General features: G+C 38.6%; 1 protein-coding gene and 2 pseudogenes across 1 annotated transcript in view; 2 read left to right on the forward strand and 1 right to left on the reverse strand.

Annotated features, from left to right (window-relative positions):
• The window catches only part of LOC145480142 (uncharacterized), a 58,516-nt gene extending 44,259 nt beyond the window's left edge, over positions 1-14,257 (reverse strand). Inside the window, exons 1-7 of the mRNA XM_081458597.1 lie at positions 14,169-14,257; positions 2,657-2,728; positions 2,144-2,215; positions 1,631-1,702; positions 1,118-1,189; positions 605-676; positions 92-163 (exon numbers count right to left, since the gene is read on the reverse strand). Coding sequence (XP_081314723.1) covers positions 92-163; positions 605-676; positions 1,118-1,189; positions 1,631-1,702; positions 2,144-2,215; positions 2,657-2,728; positions 14,169-14,257 — 521 coding nt within the window. The remainder of the gene's footprint in view (positions 1-91; positions 164-604; positions 677-1,117; positions 1,190-1,630; positions 1,703-2,143; positions 2,216-2,656; positions 2,729-14,168) is intronic.
• LOC145479642 (uncharacterized) overlaps positions 1-19,735 on the forward strand; it is a 167,662-nt pseudogene extending 147,927 nt beyond the window's left edge.
• LOC145470063 (uncharacterized) lies at positions 18,323-19,634 on the forward strand (annotated as a pseudogene).
• Positions 19,736-21,584: the final 1,849 nt, after the last annotated feature.

A 21,584-nucleotide genomic window follows, 5' to 3' on the forward strand; every position in this document is an offset into this window, starting at 1 on the left:
ATTATCCTCGGATCCACGTTAAGCCATCCCTTTCTACTTAAATTTAATAGGATTAATATTAGATTTATGGCTGAAGGAATGTAATACTTACAGAATTGTCAACTTAGTATTGTGATCAAAAACCCTCGGAGGCAATTGCTGTAACTGGTTTCCGTACAAGGATCTGCCAAAAAATGATATTGATAAAGACCATAAATTATAACAATTACACAAGTGCTTGAGTTGCACAATGCATGAATTTGTAACTTTTATTTGGAAATTGTGGAACATCGAAATAGTACTGCAATTCGCATAAAGAATAACGAAAACTTCGGCTCTTATATTCGTGTAATTTTCTATTTTAATTGTTATTATAATGTTCTAGTCGGACCTGACATCGCTGCTCTTACTTTATATTTTCCATAAAAACAGGACAGAATTATTCTTTTTGTTTAGCGGAAAACCATGCTATAAGTCGACAACCAAGTACTATCATCAAAATTGTCTGGTGGTAATGGCGTATTTTAACGTTTGATTATCCTCGGATCCACGTTAAGCCATCCCTTTCTACTTAAATTTAATAGGATTAATATTAGATTTATGGCTGAAGGAATGTAATACTTACAGAATTGTCAACTTAGTATTGTGATCAAAAACCCTCGGAGGCAACTGCTGTAACTGGTTTGCGGACAAGAATCTGCCAAAAAACGATATTGATAAAGACCATAAATTATAACAATTACACAAGTGCTTGAGTTGCACAATGCATGAATTTGTAACTTTTATTTGGAAATTGTGGAACATCGAAATAGTACTGCAATTCGCATAAAGAATAACGAAAACTTCGGCTCTTATATTCGTGTAATTTTCTATTTTAATTGTTATTATAATGTTCTAGTCGGACCTGACATCACTGCTCTTACTTTATATTTTCCATAAAAACAGGACAGAATTATTCTTTTTGTTTAGCGGAAAACCATGCTATAAGTCGACAACCAAGTACTATCATCAAAATTGTCTGGTGGTAATGGCGTATTTTAACGTTTGATTATCCTCGGATCCACGTTAAGCCATCCCTTTCTACTTAAATTTAATAGGATTAATATTAGATTTATGGCTGAAGGAATGTAATACTTACAGAATTGTCAACTTAGTATTGTGATCAAAAACCCTCGGAGGCAACTGCTGTAACTGGTTTGCGGACAAGAATCTGCCAAAAAACGATATTGATAAAGACCATAAATTATAACAATTACACAAGTGCTTGAGTTGCACAATGCATGAATTTGTAACTTTTATTTGGAAATTGTGGAACATCGAAATAGTACTGCAATTCGCATAAAGAATAACGAAAACTTCGGCTCTTATATTCGTGTAATTTTCTATTTTAATTGTTATTATAATGTTCTAGTCGGACCTGACATCACTGCTCTTACTTTATATTTTCCATAAAAACAGGACAGAATTATTCTTTTTGTTTAGCGGAAAACCATGCTATAAGTCGACAACCAAGTACTATCATCAAAATTGTCTGGTGGTAATGGCGTATTTTAACGTTTGATTATCCTCGGATCCACGTTAAGCCATCCCTTTCTACTTAAATTTAATAGGATTAATATTAGATTTATGGCTGAAGGAATGTAATACTTACAGACTTGTCAACTTAGTATTGTGATCAAAAACCCTCGGAGGCAACTGCTGTAACGGGTTTCCGGACAAGAATCTGCCAAAAAACGATATAGATAAAGACCATAAATTATAACAATTACACAAGTGCTTGAGTTGCACAATGCATGAATTTGTAACTTTTATTTGGAAATTGTGGAACATCGAAATAGTACTGCAATTCGCATAAAGAATAACGAAAACTTCGGCTCTTATATTCGTGTAATTTTCTATTTTAATTGTTATTATAATGTTCTAGTCGGACCTGACATCACTGCTCTTACTTTATATTTTCCATAAAAACAGGACAGAATTATTCTTTTTGTTTAGCGGAAAACCATGCTATAAGTCGACAACCAAGTACTATCATCAAAATTGTCTGGTGGTAATGGCGTATTTTAACGTTTGATTATCCTCGGATCCACGTTAAGCCATCCCTTTCTACTTAAATTTAATAGGATTAATATTAGATTTATGGCTGAAGGAATGTAATACTTACAGAATTGTCAACTTAGTATTGTGATCAAAAACCCTCGGAGGCAACTGCTGTAACTGGTTTGCGGACAAGGATCTGCCAAAAAACGATATTGATAAAGACCATAAATTATAACAATTACACAAGTGCTTGAGTTGCACAATGCATGAATTTGTAACTTTTATTTGGAAATTGTGGAACATCGAAATAGTACTGCAATTCGCATAAAGAATAACGAAAACTTCGGCTCTTATATTCGTGTAATTTTCTATTTTAATTGTTATTATAATGTTCTAGTCAGACCTGACATCACTGCTCTTACTTTATATTTTCCATAAAAACAGGACAGAATTATTCTTTTTGTTTAGCGGAAAACCATGCTATAAGTCGACAACCAAGTACTATCATCAAAATTGTCTGGTGGTAATGGCGTATTTTAACGTTTGATTATCCTCGGATCCACGTTAAGCCATCCCTTTCTACTTAAATTTAATAGGATTAATATTAGATTTATGGCTGAAGGAATGTAATACTTACAGAATTGTCAACTTAGTATTGTGATCAAAAACCCTCGGAGGCAACTGCTGTAACTGGTTTCCGTCCAAGGATCTGCCAAAAAATGATATTGATAAAGACCATAAATTATAACAATTACACAAGTGCTTGAGTTGCACAATGCATGAATTTGTAACTTTTATTTGGAAATTGTGGAACATCGAGATAGTACTGCAATTCCCATAGAGTCCACGCCATTCCTAACTTTTTGCGGTGGAATCCGTTCCGGTCCCGGGATCATTTGCAACACAATTTGAGGATCATTTGCCGTACAATTTGGGGATCATTTGCGGTTTGGGGATTATTTGCGGGCCAGGATCATTTGCGGACCTGTACAGCACTTTAAGCCGTGCATACGGCTGGCGCGCTTTTTCAAATGAAACGAAAATGATTCCTTTCAAAAGGTTTCTGAATCGGGCCGGATGCTGCGCCTGAACGTTTTAACCTTGTTATTGTTGACAGTGACACACATAAGCTAGAAGGCAAGTCAGTGACTCCTCACTCACCATAGCGTCTGTTATTTTCTCTTTTTTAAATAATATTGAAATTCTGTTTGCACATTCAGCTCTTTATCCAAAAAAAATATGCGTCCCGTCCCTGGTAAATGCCCCCTGAAGCGCTCTCCAGTGAGCTACCGAAAGTAAAATTACGTCGAATCATAACCGTGACCCTGTTGAAATAGAAATGAACTCTCAATAACTATCAGTTCATTACGGTGTGATCCAGAAACTATGCGACCCGTCCATAGTAAATGCCCTCTGATGCGCTCTCGATTTAGCTACAGAAAGTAGCCTGCTATTAAGGAGACCCTGTTGACCCTGTTGAATAGTCTATTTAAACACAAGTGATTTTAAATCGGCAGCTGTGGGAAACATGCTAGAGTAATGCATATAGCTTGCTATATTGTTTGCCTATCTCTACAAGAAACTGTCTATTGACGCAGCCTAAGCAGGACAGCAAATAATGATGTAAAACTGTTAAGATGTTTGATTTCTTTTAAAAAATAAGAATTTCCATTAGCCGGCCAAAGAGTTTTTAACCAACGATATTTCAATTGCTTCTCTGCTATTTTCACCCTTCGAAGACTGAACTTCAAGACAAGCACAATGGAAATGTCTGAGTTTTAAAGTTTTGTCATCCTGAGAACGTTTTAAATTCTGAACCTGGAATATGGCGTTTAATCATGTTTCGAATTTTATATAGGTACCAGTGTTAAGGACGTTCGTGCGAAAATTTTCCAACATTGACTTTTTTCTGAGACTTTTACCACTGTAAGATGATGAGTTCGTTAAGTCAGAAATGGAAAAAAAAATTGGGGGTCATCGACTCCGTTTTGGAGAGAACATGCCCGGAAGAACACCCTAAATCTGAAAAATCCGACTACGATAGCGAATAAGGCCACAGTGTCTGTAAGGCCAAAAATATTGCAATTAGATTTTTGAAGTGAAATGTTCTCTGCCAAATATTGTTTAAGTGGACCTATTAAGTGAATTTAGTCAAATGGTGAGGTTCCTGAAAGAACAAGTTCGCATTTAGCGATTATAGTTTCACGCGCCTAGCAGCCGCAAGCTAAGATGGCAGGATTCAATGTCCCGTGGACAGAAATCTTGAAATTTTTTTAAGTTCCCACATTAATTTTTTGTTCAGTTTTGGACAATGTAGATATGATTGTAAATATAATCTGTTTCTGAAAAGAAAAGTAGGGGTCACCGAACGTCCAAGATCGTTAAATCCACGCAAAGCTATAGCAACGGCCATCTGCCCTATCATTTTGATCATTTTTTTACTTAGCGCGCGCTTTCATGCATGATGTGGCGTGTGAATTTGCGTGCGCAGCAAGGATGCGCAGAAACAATTAGCGCAAGCGTTCTTAAGTTCACCCCTTCGTTTACTCCTTCGGTCATTCGCTTTCTGTGACACGTTTTGTAGATCCGATGGCAGGTTAAAAAAAAAAGTCTTCGTCATTCGTTGCACAACCACGTCGTACAAACGTTCAAGGAAGGTGCCTACTGATTACAAAGGTTTTTGCGCCAGGTTAGGACCACACAGAAAAAGTAGATCTTTGTAAGGGCTATTTGCATCCACAAAGAAAAGTTGGGGTAGCCACGCATTTTTTTGAGATACAATTAACCTTGAATCTCATCTGAAAAAAGAGGGAAGGGATATTTCTTCCCAGATTTTCTTAGAATTCGCCTATATATAGAGAAAAGCAAACACATTTATAAAGATGTTAAAAGTACAAGGTAAATGGTAACATAAAAACCATTATTGGTATGTTTTTCATAACAAAATCGTTGCAACTGCGATTTTAGCGTCTCTGACAGCCTTCCTTTGGTTCAGCTAAAATACAGTCTAAATACCTTTTGTTAAACCAGAAACTAATCACGTGTTGAATAGGCTTGCCACTTCCATTTCATAACATAAAATGTAGAGTTAACCACGCGTTTTTTAAAGTTATTGATCTTTTTTGAAAACTTTTACGCTGGCCGTAACATTTTTTCCTGTCACCTCCCTAGTAAGTAAAACAATTGCGTATCTCGTACTTGTTTTGCGCGCGCACTACGCCATCTGCAGGTACATGTTTTCAATTGGATTTCAGCATAATTTTCGACCGATATTGGCTAGTTTTTCGGCTAGAAGACGTTAACAGTTAATGGTTAGCGATACGCTGTTAGTCTGGTATTCCTGGTTTAAGCAGAGGTTCATTAAACTTGATTTGGTCACAGTAGGAAAACTTTGCTTTCATTTTAGTCTTGTAGTTGGTAACGCAGTTGATTGTGTCACTGTCAACCCTGCACGCGCGTGGCGCTTAAGGTGATTCCTCACATTTGCATTGCGCATCCTTGCTGCGCATAATTTATGGCGTTATTAGCGCACGCTCGTGCTCGCACCCATTGAAAACATGGCGGATTTGCCTTGATATTGAGTTCTGCCGGTTGAAAAATGGCTATAGCTCACTAATGAAATTTCGGACTGATTGGACGGACGATATTTTTCACGTTGAAATTTTCTCGTTCGTGCTTCAGATTGGCTACATTTGGAATCAATGCAAATTTTATTCACTATGATTTTCGTGGGTAAATCTCAGTACCTATCAAATAAATGGAAAATACGCCACCCGAGTCCCGGGTGCGGTTTCGTATGTAAAAAACTCGCGTCTATATAATAAGAGTATTAATCGTATCTATGAAAAATTCTAGATTGTGATTGGTTTCTCGCGCACCTATTTGCCACGTAATCGGCACGTGATCACGTGAGTGTCCATTTACAGGTATCCAATTTGAACTTTTTTTATTGGATACCCACGTGATTCGCGCGTCAATTACACGCGCTTTAATAGCTTCCTTCGCAATGTTTCCTACAGTTTTCAAAACTTATGAAAAGCGCTACAGACGTTTTCGTTCAAAAGAAGTTCTCAAAAGACATTTTTAATTCTGAAATTTGTTATAGATATGATTAATTAGTCATTGGATCTCGTGTCGTACAATTTTGGGAGTAATCGAATCTATAAGAAAATTCTCGATCGCAATTAGCTCTCTGCGCGCCAATTTCTCACGTAATCGGCGAGCGATCACGTGGATGTCCAATTACAGGTATCCAATTTGAATTTTTTGTAATTGGATACCCACGTGATTTGCACGTCAATTACGCGCACTTTAGTGCCTTACTTCGCAATGTTTCGTTCATTTTTCAAAACTTAGGGAAAGCCCTAAAGACGTTTTTGCTCAAAAGAAGTTCTCATAAATTTTTTTAATTCCGAAATTTGTTATAGATACGATTAATTAGTAATTGGACTTCGTGTCGTATAATTTATGGAGTAATTGTGCTCGTAATTTCAAATTACGATTTTGAAATTACTCGCGCGATTACTCACTGAATTGTACTCCACTCGGTCCAATTACTATTACTAATCAACTTCAATATTTATTTATTAATTTCTCTAAACTACTCATAAGCTAGAGTCTTTTAGCAGTTTACTTTTGTTTATCTGTTGTAGATGAGCCGATGAATTTTGGGCGAATGGGCGCATCAATTTTGTAGGCAATTTTAACTAGCCACACCCCGGAGAGCTGTGAGCAAAAAGTTCTTGCGGATCGTTTAGAGGATGGGCACGTTTACTGATCCAAGAAAAAGCAGCCCTGTCATGAAGGTATAGAAGGCGATTCGTTTGGTTCGCGCCTTCATCCTTAATTATTCTTGTTGATATTTCACTTTGTTATACTATTTATTGCATATTTTCATTTTATTTCTCAATGTACAACTGACGATGGCCGCTGTCTCATCCGAAACATATATTGTCTTCATTAAATAATGAACTTCAAAAACATCGTGTGGTTCATCAAGGCTATTATTTTTATTGTTATTATCATTATCATTATCATTATCATTATCATTATTATTATATATTATTACTAATTTCTATATGTATATGCAGGAGCTCTAGAGTAATACCTTTTGGTTTCAATAGCGATACCGAATGGAAGAATTATATCATGTTTGTTAATTTGGAACCTTAATTATGTCCATACAGGGTTACTGATTTGGGACCTGTTCTAGTCGGACTCGGCATCACTGCTCTTACTTTATATTTTCCATAAAAACAGGACAGGATTATTCTTTTTGTATAGCGAAAAACCATGCTATAAAACGACAACCAAGTAGGATCATCAAAATTGTCTGGTGCAATTAGCATAAAGAATAACGAAAACTTCGGCTCTTATATTCGTGTAATTTTCTATTTGAATTGTTATTATAATTTCAGCCCGTGTGGTATTTTTGAGAAAATGACGTCAATTACTCAAATTCTCGACCACGACTTGGAACAAGTAATAATTGTGGCGGACGTAAATTGTCCGAAATAAAGGTCCAAAAAACCTCGAGTTCTAATGTTCGTAATAGACTGAAATTTGGCAAGATTTCTAGGAAAGATCGATTTTGTACGAAAATGTAAAACATTGAATATCGAGAATTTGATCATCGGGGCACTCTGCAGGCTCGCAAATGATCCCGGCCTGCAAATGATCCCCGTACCGCAAATGATCCCCAAATTGTGCCGCAAATGATCCCAGGACCGAAAATGATGCCCAGATTGTACCGTAAATGATCCCGGACGCAAATGGTCGCTTCGCGATAAAATTTGGAAATGTGAGGACTCAGGAATTTGGACAGTGGATTTAAAATTCATGCAATCGGTTTTTTTTATTACTGTGAAACTCAGAAAACCGTGATTATGTGGATTTGATTCCAAAAGGTTAATTGGTACTAAACCAATCACAATAAAGTTCAGGACACGCGAGAAAACCACAAAACAACAACTAATAGGCCACGTTTGATATATCAATATTCTAACATCCATCCGTGGCTTTCGGGTCAAGATTGCAATTTTTTAAAGTTTTCTTTGTCTTTCAATTCCCAAAAGAGACTTGGATACAAAGAAAACACCACCAAATATAGAAGTTTGTTCTAAAAGCATCGGAGCCATGTTACAATATTGATATATCGAACGTGGCCTATTACCGCTGGTGTTTGCAGTTTAGTTTCCACACGCTTAATTGGCTTTTTCCTTGCTACACAATAATAATCCTTAAATGTTTCTGATATTGACGATTTTCTGAGTTTCACAGTAATAATACAATAATACAACAGGTACTATATAAAACGCAAGAAAATGTGCATTAAGATCGATTTGAATGCAAATTTCACAACTTTAAAAATGATATCCAACGTCACGAAATCAGGTGTTTAAAATTTGTAGTTTAGCTACAATCATGGACAAAAGTCTTGGGACAAATTTACACTTTTGGCGCTTTTGCGCACACACCAGACGCGAATACAACTTCACCTGCCTAACCTCGCCCACCACCCCCCCATACAATGTTGAAAACTAGTACCTGCAATTTCACCTGATTTTCAACATAGTGTTGGGTGGGGAGGGGGGTCAGCAACGCGTTTTTAAAGGATATAGCAGCGTTTTTTCCAAACTTCAGTTCTAAAACACAGATAATTCGTTAAATAACGTAAGTGTCCCAAGGACTTTTGTCCACGATTGTCTGATTTTCACGTCTCGTGGAAAAATGCACAATCAGGATGTTTTTTAGTCCTAAATGTATTTAGAAACCGAGAATGCGAACATCTGAGATTAGAAAGGCATTTCTAAGAACTTTTGCAAAGCTTTTCCGTATTTTCAAGTCAATGGTTTTGGACTGATCGGGAAGGGTGTTGATCTCAATTAAGCTACAGACTTCTGTATGTGATGGCAGTGATAACGGCGTCGCTTGATTTAGATGCGTAACGAATTGTTTACATTATAATGTACAATACTTCAAGTACTTAAACGACAAATTCGGTATTTAAGTCAATCTTAGTGCTCATCTTAACAGTTATTACAGCGCGTTTAAGTATACTGAGGCGCTATGCTCTTCGTAGTGACGTCACCGTCCATTGATCATTGCATAGTACTCAGTGGCGAAGAAAAACAGTGTTACGTCAATGTTTTCAAAGTATCAACTAAGAAAAACAGCGAAACTACTTTTCAACACGAGATTTATGGTACTGTTTCGAAATTATTTCACAAAAGTCACGTCACAGCACGCTGGCAGTAGATACAACGGTACTCACTGTATTCAGTGTGGAAGAATTGACTTTATACAATTCTTAACAATGGAAAGTGAGTACCGTGCTTGCAGAGCTCAAAATTAAGTTTTTCCCAGCTATAAAAGTGTAAAAAGATCGATTGCCAAACACATTTCACTTCGACATGTCTTAAATGTGACCTTTCGGAAATAGGTAGGCAGATTTTAAGGTTTTAAAGTGAGTACTGTTGCTGTTGCTGTACTGTTGTTGAGAACTGTTGAGTTATGCAAATAAGGAGTGACCAACTCATTGTCCACAACACTAAAAAAATGTCACACAACATTGTTTCGTAAATAAATAAAGGAAATGACTTCCACTGGCGGGAAACAACGTGCTAATATTTGGTTCGGTACCCTTTGGACGAAATTATAGTTTACGATGCCCGCTCACTGCATGTATCATATTCATGATACAGATGACTTCGAGATTTGACATTTCCGCGCAACTTCCCGGGGTGAAAATCTTCCGTTTGCCTTAAAAAAAGACTTTTACTCGCTGTTGGACAGAAATTCTTCCCATATGCACAGTAATCTATAATGCCTTATGCCCGTTGCTGCCTTGAGAGTTAACCATGTGTGTCCTTTCAAATACCGCGCGCGCGAGTATGAGATAGAGCAAATTCCGATTTACACAACGCGTTTGCGTTGGGAAAAATTGCAAACAAAAAAAAATAAGCTTAACTAAATCACAAAATAGCTCAAAAATAGTCTTTGTATTACGATCTATTTACAGAGTCGAGAAAAACCACATTTAGATTGTGGAAAACCGCTGAAAAGTGACATTTTATTTCTCAACTGAAATTCAGACAATCATGGACAAAAGTCTTGCGACAAATTTGCACTTTAGGCGCTTTTGCGCACACACCAGACGCGAATACAACTTCACCTGCCTAACCTCGCTCCCCACCCCCCCCCCCCCCATACAATGTTGAAAAATAGTACCTGCAATTTCACCTGATTTTCAACATAGTGTTTGGTGGGGAGGGGGCTCAGCAACGCGTTTTTAAAGGATATAGCAGCGTTTTTTCCAAACTTCAGTTCTAAAACACAGATAATTCGTTAAATAACGTAAGTGTCCCAAGGACTTTTGTCCACGATTGTAGATCCTTCCCTGAATGACTTTATTGGATCCGGGCCTGAGATGTATGTTAGCTCAGGATGTTCACTATATTCTCAAATTTGGGGACAACTGAAAATTCCCAAGTGGATTCACTACATTTTTACTACGGTAACTAGCACAAAGGAATCTTAGTCACTTTCGTGGAAGTCCGTGGCTATCTAGGACGCAGGTATGAGAAGTGTACAGGGAAAAGTTCCAAGCGGTTAATGAGATGGCAGAACCATCTTCGAAGATTCATGTCTCTTTTTGCAGTGCGTTTCCTAAACGAAATATTTATGCAGTCGACACATGTCAATTTAGTACTTTGCGCAGTATGTTAAACGTTTTTTATTGCTGTTCTTATGCCTGGGGTACTTGTCTTTTCTTCACCTAGGATAATTAAGAAAATATGTATCCATCATAGACATTTCATGGAGTCCACGGCATTCCTAACTTTTTGCGGTGAAATCATTTCCGGTCCCGGGATCATTTGCCGTACAATTTGGGGATCATTTGCGGTTTGGGGATCATTTGCGGGCCGGGATCATTTGCGTGCATAGGGCCGGTGCGCCTGAAATTTGAATCGGGCAATCAGGATTCAACAGACGGGAAAAACTCTACTGTCCTGACTAACAGGAAATGCATTGAAATAAGCCAACTTTTCTCACTGGAGATGGCATTAGATATTTACGAAAAGGGACTTACCATTGCCAAAACCATATCAGATTGTAAAAAGTGAAGAATATGAAATGTTTTGTGTCTCCAAGCTTCTAATTTGGCGCAAAAATGGGTCGCCGGCGCCCGGCGTAGTTCGTCGAGCGTCGTCAGGTAGTACGATAACAGTTATCTTATTCCTTAAAGAACACGTTCGCATTTAGCGACCATAGTTTCACGCGCCTAGCAGCCGCAAGCTAAGATGGCAGGATTCAATGTCCCGTGGACAGAAATCTTCAAACTTTTTTAAGTTCCCACATTGATTTTTTGTTCATTTTTGGACAATGTAGATATAATTGTAAATATAATCTGTTTCTGAAAAGAAAAGTAGGGGTCACCGAACGTCCAAGATCGTTAAATCCACGTAAAGCTATAGCAATGGCCATCTGCCCTACCATTTTGATCATGTTTTTTACTTAGCGCGCGCTTTCATGCATGATCTGGCGTGTGAATTTTCGTGCGCAGCAAGGATGCGCAGAAACAATTAGTGCAAGCGTTCTTAAGTTCACCCCTTCGTTTACTCCTTCGCTCATTCGCTTTCTGTGACACTTTTTGTAAATCCGATGGCAGGTTAAAAAATATATATATCTCTGAAAAAGGGCTTGTTACTGGCCGCAAAGCGAGTTTTTGTAATTTGTATTAATTGTATTTACCAATTTGCCCATGGCAGGTGAACACGCAAATAGGTCCCCTTCGTGGAGCGTATAACTTTTTAGGAATTACGTTCAACAAGATACCTTTTGATACAGAAGTAGACGCACGCTTTGATATGATTCTCGAAAACTATCCCTTTGGAAACTAAAAATGATTTGGTTTTGGGTTCGCACAAGACACGTTTCTTTTCGTACGAGTAAAGAGCACGTTAAACTGTTTTAGAGTTGCCATCGAGAGAGATCTAAGTTTAAAACAGATAATTACCGAACGCAAATAGATCTGTGGCAAACGGTTTGTTTACCTCTAAAAAGTACTAAATATAGAATTCTTATGGCGTTCGAGGTGTTATCTTTTAAAATCGAACTTTACAATCGCTCGCCCGATAAGCGAAGGTAGCACGTGCGAGGCTCCTAACTATTATATATAAGAAAACTAATTGAATATCCAGAGGCTGCTCACCGAGAGGTGGATATTGCAGCATTTGGATCGATTTTCCGGAATAGTGTTGCACAAGCTTAGCCTGGAACCGGCGTACAAGCTCGGTGTCAAGTTATGACCCGAAATCATAAAGCACAGCAACAAGAAAGCAATAGAAAAATTAACTGAGAACGTCAAAATTATTTGCCTTCAAACACCCATTTGGAAGGTAAGCTGTCATCGAAGTATTATCTCAGGTTTACTGGGTAGTTTTAATGGGAAGTGGTAGGGTTTTTCAATGGTTTGCTCAGAAAGCGAGCTAAGGCTAGTCGCATTGTTTACATTTCCTGGTTGAACAAAATCTCTTCGAAAGGTCAAATTGGGTCAACTTGTATAGAGCCGCTCGCCTCAGAAACAAATTTTGCCAAGAAAAAGTTACATCACGTTCAAAAGCAGCTCTTGTACTTGCTAGAATTGAATTTTCAAAGAATTCTACATAATACCGAGTGTGTTTTGAGATGTTTGAAAACGGTTCGGAATTTTTGATTTTCAAAGTCTAAAAATTTGGGTTCTCTTTAGTTGCTCTCCAGGAATTCGGAAATACAATTGTAAGTCTAAAATATCATCAAGGCAGCTTAGCAATACCTCCTAAATAAAATTATAAACTACGGAAAGCCAAAATTTGCTATGCACCTTCACGTGATTTCGATTATTTGATCATAAAATTTGACCCCATTTCTGTGATTTTTTCGGCTTCACGGGTTGTCGGTGGTTTTTCGTAATTTTCTCAAAAATGTAAAAACTCTAGAACCTAAGACTTATATCACGATTCTTAGCATACCATAGGTCATCTCTGGACGAAATATCAAGGGGTCCATTTTTCCAACCCTGCGCCACATTTTTCCAATCTCGCTCGGTCCCTATAAATAGTCGCTCTCAAGTACTTTTGGCAGTTTCATCAGACTCTAGTCTGATCCCTTGCAGACGGCCAGCAGAGAAAAAAGTCTTTCAAAAATTGATAGGCAAACATATTGGAGGACTCAACACCCTCCAATGGAAAGTTGAGCTTTCGTTGAGGTTCGTTTTCACACAACATGAAATACTACACTTTTGCTAGTGTTTGCTTAGCAAACGGTATCTGCTTAATATGGTGTCCTCTTAATTAATGCAGGTTTCAATGTTATACTTTATAAGTACTAGATGTTGCCTATTTCTACGGGCAGTATGGGAACGGGGGAGGCTGGGCCAGAGCAAAAATGGGATAGGTAATCAGTTTTAATTTAAAATTTCTTTATCTTTTTAATATCATGTTCTGGAAATTTAGTGTAAAGAAATTCTCCACAAGTAAATAGAATTCGCTGCTGAAAATTGGTTTTTGTGCATTTGAAATATCATACCCTGCTCAAGGAATATGGATACCCCGTTTAAGATCAAGGATACCAAAATCACAACCCCTAGGACGGCACATAGCGGTATAGGTACTTCATAGAAGTAGCCCTCACGTGCACCCGTAGGGGCTATCAAGCTCACCTAGAGCTTGGACGGCTAGAACTGCGAGGGAAAATGAAGAGATAATGATCGACGGGATTACTGATTCGTGCGTCGAAGAAGCTGCATCGTAAAGGTTTGCACGGTTATAAATGACGGTGACGATGAAGCTGTCGACGTATAATTGACTAGTTGGGCAAATAAAGCGAAAATGATCCCTTTTACAAGGTTACCGATTCCTGCATGGAAGCTAAAAGAAAAGTCATTTTCTCCTCACTTAATGTAGTTACAGCTGGAGTTGTTTTGCTTTTTTACATTGAAATCCTATTTGAACATTTGGCTCTTAATCCAAAACTAAATATGGGCATTGTTCCTAGTAAGTGACCCCTCAAACACCCTCCAGTCAGCTACCGAAAGGAAAATTACGTCGAATCTTTACGGTAGTACCATTGAAGATAGAAAAACAACCAAAGGAAACACAAACACTTACAGTCTCTCCAAGGATGTCAGGTTATCAAATATTCCAGGCGGAAGGCTGCTCAGTTCGTTTTGGCTAAGAGCCCTGAAATTCAATGACATTTTTTTCATTTTAAAGAAGTAAGCAGTAAACAGTTTATTAAATACTCGTGATTTTACTAAGACCGCCATGGAATACATTTTACTTAAGTGATAAGTTAATGAGGATGGTGAATTTTAAGCTCGGTAATGAAATGTGAAGGTGAGTGAATCAACATGACACGAGCGTGGGACAAAGAAAAATTCTGAGTCCACGATAGGAATCGAACCCATGACCTCCTCTCATTCACCTTCACATTTCATTATCGAGCTTAAAATTCACCATCTTTATTAACTTATCACTGCTCACGATGACTTCGATAGCGTTGATCCTAGCAGTATGCAGGACACCTGTCATATATGAACTCAGTTAAATGACCTTACTCTCCATGAGTTCTCGTAGCTCAGTGGATAGAGCGCCCGCCCGGTTTTTGGGAGGTCGTGGGTTCGATTCCTTTCGGCGACTCAGAATTTTTCTTCGTCCCACGCTCGTGTCATGTTGATTAATTTACCTTCACATTTCATTACCGAGCTTAAAATTCACCATCTTTATTAACATATCACTACTCACGATGACTTCGATAGCGTTGATCCTAGCAGTATGCAGGACACCTGTCATATATGAACTCAGTTAAATGACCTTGCTCTCCATGAGTTCTCGTAGCTCAGTGGATAGAGCGTCCGCCCGGTGTTCGGGAGGTCATGGGTTAGATTCCTGTCGGGGACTCAGAATGTTTCTTTGTCCCACGCTCGTGTCATGTTAAATTAAATCAGCGAGCGAACCTTCTTTACTACCGATGTCAAGCGTATATAACATAACTTTTCAGATAAATTAAACAAGACCTTACAACTTCAGAACCATTCCCTTTAGCTCTTTAGTCACGGAGAGTATTATGGAGTTGTCCGAGTTATACAGTTAAACATTTAAGAATTCTGGTTTAAAGAACGAATAACTGACTAGAAAAGCCTAGAACAGCAAGTTATAGCTACAATACTCTATATTAATACGTTTCAACTACTGACTACGAGAAAAAAATTATCCGTCAGCGATTCAAGCATGCAAATATTTCTATTTTAGTCCGAGTAGTAGTTATATTATTTCTACCCAGTAACGTCAGCAATGTTGAGGGAACACTATGTTGAAACTAACAGTCCTTTTTCTCGAAATTCTTAGAGATCTTACTCTTCATGGTCACCTGACTCTAAGAGAAGTTATTTGCTTCCCGTTCACCTAATTTGCGACATTACAGTTAATATAATAGTCAAGGCTTAATAACTTTGATATAAGAAGAAGATACGCAAAGTAAAGAAGTGAAGAAGCGTACAGTGAAGTAATGAGTATTAATATCATGGTTATCAGTTTATGAAAGTTTATTCTGTCCTAGCAGGACTCCTCCAACACTGCCGTGACCTTACTCTGATTATTTTTCCCGTGGAAAAAAAAAAAACAAAAAAAAACAAGTTCAACAACAAAAGCTCTACATACTAACGGATGGTTAGAAAAGGTTTACCTGTAAATTCTGGAGAAATTATGACATTTGGGCCTCTACATTTCAACCGTTAGTAAGTTGCGACCTGTTTTATTCGGCTCGGCAACATTGCTCCTACTTTTCGTTTGCATTAAAACTGGACTGAGATAATGCTTTTGTTTAGTCCAAAAACAAGTAGCAAGTAGTTGAACGGCCGATGCGCATGCAACCCGCAGCGAGAAACAATAATATAGAATGACTCCTTATTTCCACACTTTGACAATCGCAAAATCAGTTGACAAATTTAATCCTAGGAAATGGCAGGCAACATTGTGTTTTTACTAAGAGAGCACATTATATATTAATGACTTCGATATACATTCACTTTATTAAGACAATAAACAAAGTAAAGAAGTGAACAAGCGTACACTGCAGTAATGAGTATTAATACCATGTTTATTAGTTTTTGAAAGTTAATTCTGTCCTGACAGGGCTTCTCCAACATTGCAATAACCTCAGTCTGATTATTGTTTTCCCGTCCGAAAAAAACAACAAAAGCTCTACATACTAAAGGATGGTTTAGTAAACGTTTGGCTGTAAATTCTTGAGAAATTATGACTTTTTTTGGGACAATTATAATAATTAAACTAGTAGTAATCAAAGATTATGGGCGCTTTCCATTCGATCAAAACTTACGGTGTGAATTTCCTGGAATGTCCATGGGCGAATGGTACAGACTTTCCAGTGTGGAAAACGATAAGCCGCACAGTTTTATTCGCTTGGAATTTTTCAATGACTTCGAGGTTTAAATCGCAAATATAGAAGCAAACAGATCGCTGATAAGTCGAAATTGTGACTTTTCATAGACCACGGCAGCAGGGACCTTATACAAACCACAACGGCAGCGAAAACAAAGAGTTTGAATAATGAGTCCTACAATGGTTCTGCACGCGTCATAAATCTTTTTACATTTCCTAGCCAACCTATGCAAAAGAAAGGACCCGTCAACACGTATCCGAATATTTTTGAATCCGCAACTTTTTAATTTCTTTCCGGATACGGCTTCCGTCCACACGCATCCGGCGAATTCGGCAGCGAATCCGGATATTCTCGAATCTGCTCTCCAGAGTCACGGTGATAACGATAACGTGTGGACGGTGAATCCGGATACTTTCGAAATCAGATGACGTAGCAAAATCGTGTCCACCCTCTTACCGAACAGTAAACCAATACGACGGAACAACGTGTAGGCCTAGTTTCTCTGGATGGAATCCGGACACCATCGGATGCGTGGGGACAGGCGAAATCGATTTGAATACGCTACGTGTGGACGGGGAAATTTGTGTATCTCGGGAGGGAGAAAGTTGCGGATTCAAAAATATCCGGATAAGTGTGGACGGGGGCAAACAAGTACACCACGGAAGCACTATTTCAATAAAACGCTTTCTTGACGAATTTAGCTGTAGCTAATATTTATCGACATATAAAACAACGAAGTAAAAGCATGTAAACTACAAAAATGTAAAAAAGGGTGTTAAGAACAATAAAATGCATGCAAGAATAACATAATTAAAAATAATTAGAAAATTTTGCACGATTTGGGCCTGACTGTACATTGAGACTTGGTCTCAGTTCATTAATAAAAAATACATTTCATAAATGAGACAGTCAAACTTTTTCTTGCACTTTTTTTAAGCTGGTAAAATTCTTGGTAAGATCCTTAGGCACATAAGAATGTTTTACACGAAAATGTTTTCCAGTGGAGAAAGACGCATTCTTAAGCTCGTCTACGCGTTGATGCAAATGCTGCCGCGTGCAGCCAACATAACCTGCATCACACAGGTCACAATTAAATTGATAAACAAGGGATTGTTGGTTAACAATAGACGGCTTGATTTCGCGCCGTTTCAAATGTTGTTTGATCTTGTGACTAACAAACGTGGGCTGGACAGTCACTTGAATTTTCTGGCTCAGATCTTTGAGTTGTGCTCGTACGATGTCGGCTGAAGCTTGGTCTTTAAATGGCAGAACAACGCGAACAGGATCTAATTCATTGTTAACAGCTGGTAACTCGGGAACAGGTTGATCAGAAGCTTTGACTACAATAAAGCGCGAGATGGTGCAATTAATTAACCTGTCAGGGTAACTCAGTCGAGAAAACTCTATTTTGAGGCTAACACATTCCTCGGGAAAGTAGGACCAGTTGGAAGAGAGGCGGAAGACAAGATCAAGCATAGTTTTTAGTAAGCCGCGCTTGTAGCGATCATCAACATGGCTCTTGTAATGCAGCAGAAAGCCAGTGTTGATAGGTTTGACGTATACTTTGGTTTGGATTTGTATAGGTCTGTTAAGGAGCTGTGTGCCAAGAAGCGGAAGACTGGCACTCTTCGGTTAAGTTCACTAATAATAATAACAACAACAATAATAATAATAATAATAATAATAATAATGATGATGATGATAATTAAAACATATTTATACAGGATTGCTGAATCAGTATTAAGGAAAAAACTGCTATCAATGCAAGTCCTGTGTAAAAAATAAATAAATAAATAAATAACAACTAAGTAAAACTAGAAAAAAGTTACATTAAAATTAGGTTATATATAAAGGAATTATTAGATTCATACGAGCAGGCCTGAGCTGTGTTCGAGGAGCGGTTTGGCCATGTAGACATAGTTGAGTTAGCTGCGAAGAAGCGCATAGATCAATTTCCGACCATAGTGAAAGAAGTCAGTGTGCAGATCAGGCCGTATCAAGAAATAGCTTCAAGATTGATAGGCATTTTCAAGTAGTTCAACTTCCTTCATGAGCTTTACTCTCAAGTCCCCGAGGCAACTTTAGCTAAACTTTCTGCACGCCTTTGTGGTTTATGGGCCGAGTTTGATGAAGGAAAACCAAAAATATAAACGTAAAATTCATTTGTAAATTAGCTGGAAAAAGAGGCAAAAATCAGTGAGTCCAAGCAGCGGAGGATGCCGGAGAAGAAGTGGAAGCGTCCAGATACTTCTAAAGGCGATAGGGGTAAGCCAGTAGACAAATCTCAATCTGGGCTATCTGCAAGAGCCACAGGAGAATCTCTAGGCACCAGTTATGGAACAAAGAAGTGCCCAATTCACCAGTCTACTAATCACGCTTAGCAAGAGTGCAAACGTTTTGAGGGAATGTTGCCTAGCAAAAAGGAGAAAGTTGTTGAGAAACACAAACTATACTTATAATGTCTATTAGCTGGTCATCGTCTGAGTAAATATTATAGTAGAAATAAATGAAGAGTTCAGAAGTCTGACATGCGTCATCATACCCTCGTACATAAAGTCGACTTGAAATTTATTAAACAAGCAAAAGCAACCCGTAAATCAGAAAGAGTGCCTGAAGTTGAGAATGATTTAGCACCAGTCCAGTTCTGGAAAGCGAAGACTCCTCACCACGTCTGGCTGTGGAGCCACAGAAGGGGTATCGCCAAGCAGCGCACACAGGGTTTTGTGACTGGTGGTCCTGCTTTCGTTGCAGTACTTCCCATTTTTGTCTTTCGAGAAAAAGGAAAACAACAAGTGATGGCATTGCGTGACTCAGGCTGTGAGTTGGAGTTATATTCGACAGACGCTAATCCTGCAGATGACATCACCCGAGAGCTAAGTCCTACAGAGCTTGGATTGGGCCTTCGATACAATAATATACCCAATTTCCTGTACAAGTCAGCAGACCTCTGGCCGGAAAATAGAGGCAAAGCATCCTGCGAGAAAGACGACGTGAGTGAGAAGAGGTAGGGAAGATGGGCTGGAGCAGCTCAGGAAAATGAGGTCCTGTTTGAGGTGGATGAAGTATTCGTCACTGATCAAACTAAGAAGAATTACAGTTTATGTGATGCGACTCGCACACAATAGAAAAGCTAAGGGGGAATCAAGTCTACTAGGTTTACTTAAGTCGAAAGAAATGAGAACTTCTCATGATTAAATTGTAAACAGGGCGCAAGTCGAGTCATTGAGCGAAGAGATACAGTTTCTGGAGATAGGCCACCACTCGCCACCTGAGCCCTTGCACAATCAAATTAGGCAAGAGTATTGGATCATCCATGGCCGCCAGGAGGTGCGGAACGCGTCGTTCAAGTGTAACTACTGTTATCGCCAGACAGTAAAGACTCAAGAGCAACAAATGGGAAGTCTGTGAGAGTGGCACCTTGAGCCAGGAATGGTGTTTAGGAACACTTGAGTTGACTTTTTGGACCTATATTAGTTAAGGAAAGACGTAGTAAGATTAATTTGTACGGCGTGTTTGTTCACTTGCATGAGTACTAGACCGTGTCACCTCGAACTTGAATTGTGGATGATTTTTCAAAAGATCATTTCATTATGGCCGGTATTCAAGAGATTCATTTCTCGACGTGGATGACCGCAGAGCATCCACAATGGTAATGGAACGAACTTTGTCGGTGCAAATAATGAGTTGCGGAAATGTATTGTATTAAACTATCGTGGGCATAAAAAGACTAAGTGGAAATTTCAGTTGCTTAGCGCCCCGCACTTTGAACGAACATGGGAGGGACTAGGAAAGTGCAAAAAGAAAACGCTGAAAGCCATTCTGAAACACAGCCGGACTGTTTTCAAAGTAGTACTGAGAACTGCACTTGTCGAGACAGAAGGGATACTAAACAGTCGACCGATTATTCAGGTATCCAATGATGCAGAGGACATTGAAGAGTTAACGCCAAGGCATTTTTTTGTTGTTGGGGGCGAATCCGACTTATAAAGATCCTGAAGTTAGCGACAGAGCGATCAACTCGACAAAGATGTGGCGACAGTCCCATGCGCTAGCTATATATAATTTCTTCTGCAGACGTTTTACCGGGGAGTACCTTCCTAGCCTGACAGAAACATGGAAGAAGCGACAAGCGATAAAACAGAACCTCAAAGAAGAAAATGTTGTCTTAGTTGCTGAACCAAATTAGCCGTAAGGCGTATGGCCGTTAAGCAGAATCTTGTCCACTCATGCTGGGCAGGATGGGTTGGTTCGGGCAGTTACAGTGCGCACTCAGCACAGGGAGTACAAGAGTCCGATTACGAAACTTTGTTTATTAGAGAAAGCGGAATAGTAGACTTGTTCATTGTCTCAACAAAGATTATGTCTCTAATAGGGACGGGGATGTGCCTCCCGCTTCTTGAACTTTCATTTTGGGTCGCGTTACTATGTTATGAATGACAGGCCAGCTCGTTGCTAGAAGCCACGTGCGAGCGTGTAAGATGAGTTTAATTGTAAAACATGTGCGGTGTTGTTGTACATGTAAAGCCCGCGAATAAAATTGTCAAACTATAATAGCAAATTTTAAACGTCGTCAAGCAACAATAAATGTCAAGCGTATATAGCAGTTTAGTATAATTTCAAAGCTGAACAAAGAGTTTCCAGCAATCTGATTGGTCGAGCGATTCCTTGTATGACGCTATATTTACCGCTCCAGGCGGTGAATATAATAACATTTTCGAGGCCCGGATTCTAAGCTCGCCAACTTTGCCATCTCGGCAAGTAGACATGGCGGACAGTTGCTGAATCAAATTTTCATTTATTCGAAAGACATCACTTCAAGTCCAGGATATTTGGAAGGATGGAAAATTTTCAAAATGACTGCTGTCAACCTTGGACCAAAAATCCTTTGAAGAACTCGTAATCAAGGAATTTTAAGAATCGCAAACGCAGTGGTTACATTGATCGCCAGCAGATCAGATCGATTGACCGAAATTTATTTTTCTTCAAACTAAAACTACTCATTTTTAGACAATGATGACAGCTGTGAATGAGGTCAACAACGATAAAACAAAGGCACGGGATGAATTTATTTTTCGTAGTGTTTCGCTTGTTTGTTTTACTGCCGAACTTGATATGTAAATTGA

The sequence above is a fragment of the Orbicella franksi genome, chromosome 2 (genome assembly GCF_964199315.1).
Source record: "Orbicella franksi chromosome 2, jaOrbFran1.1, whole genome shotgun sequence".
Classification (NCBI taxonomy): Eukaryota; Metazoa; Cnidaria; class Anthozoa; order Scleractinia; family Merulinidae; genus Orbicella; species Orbicella franksi.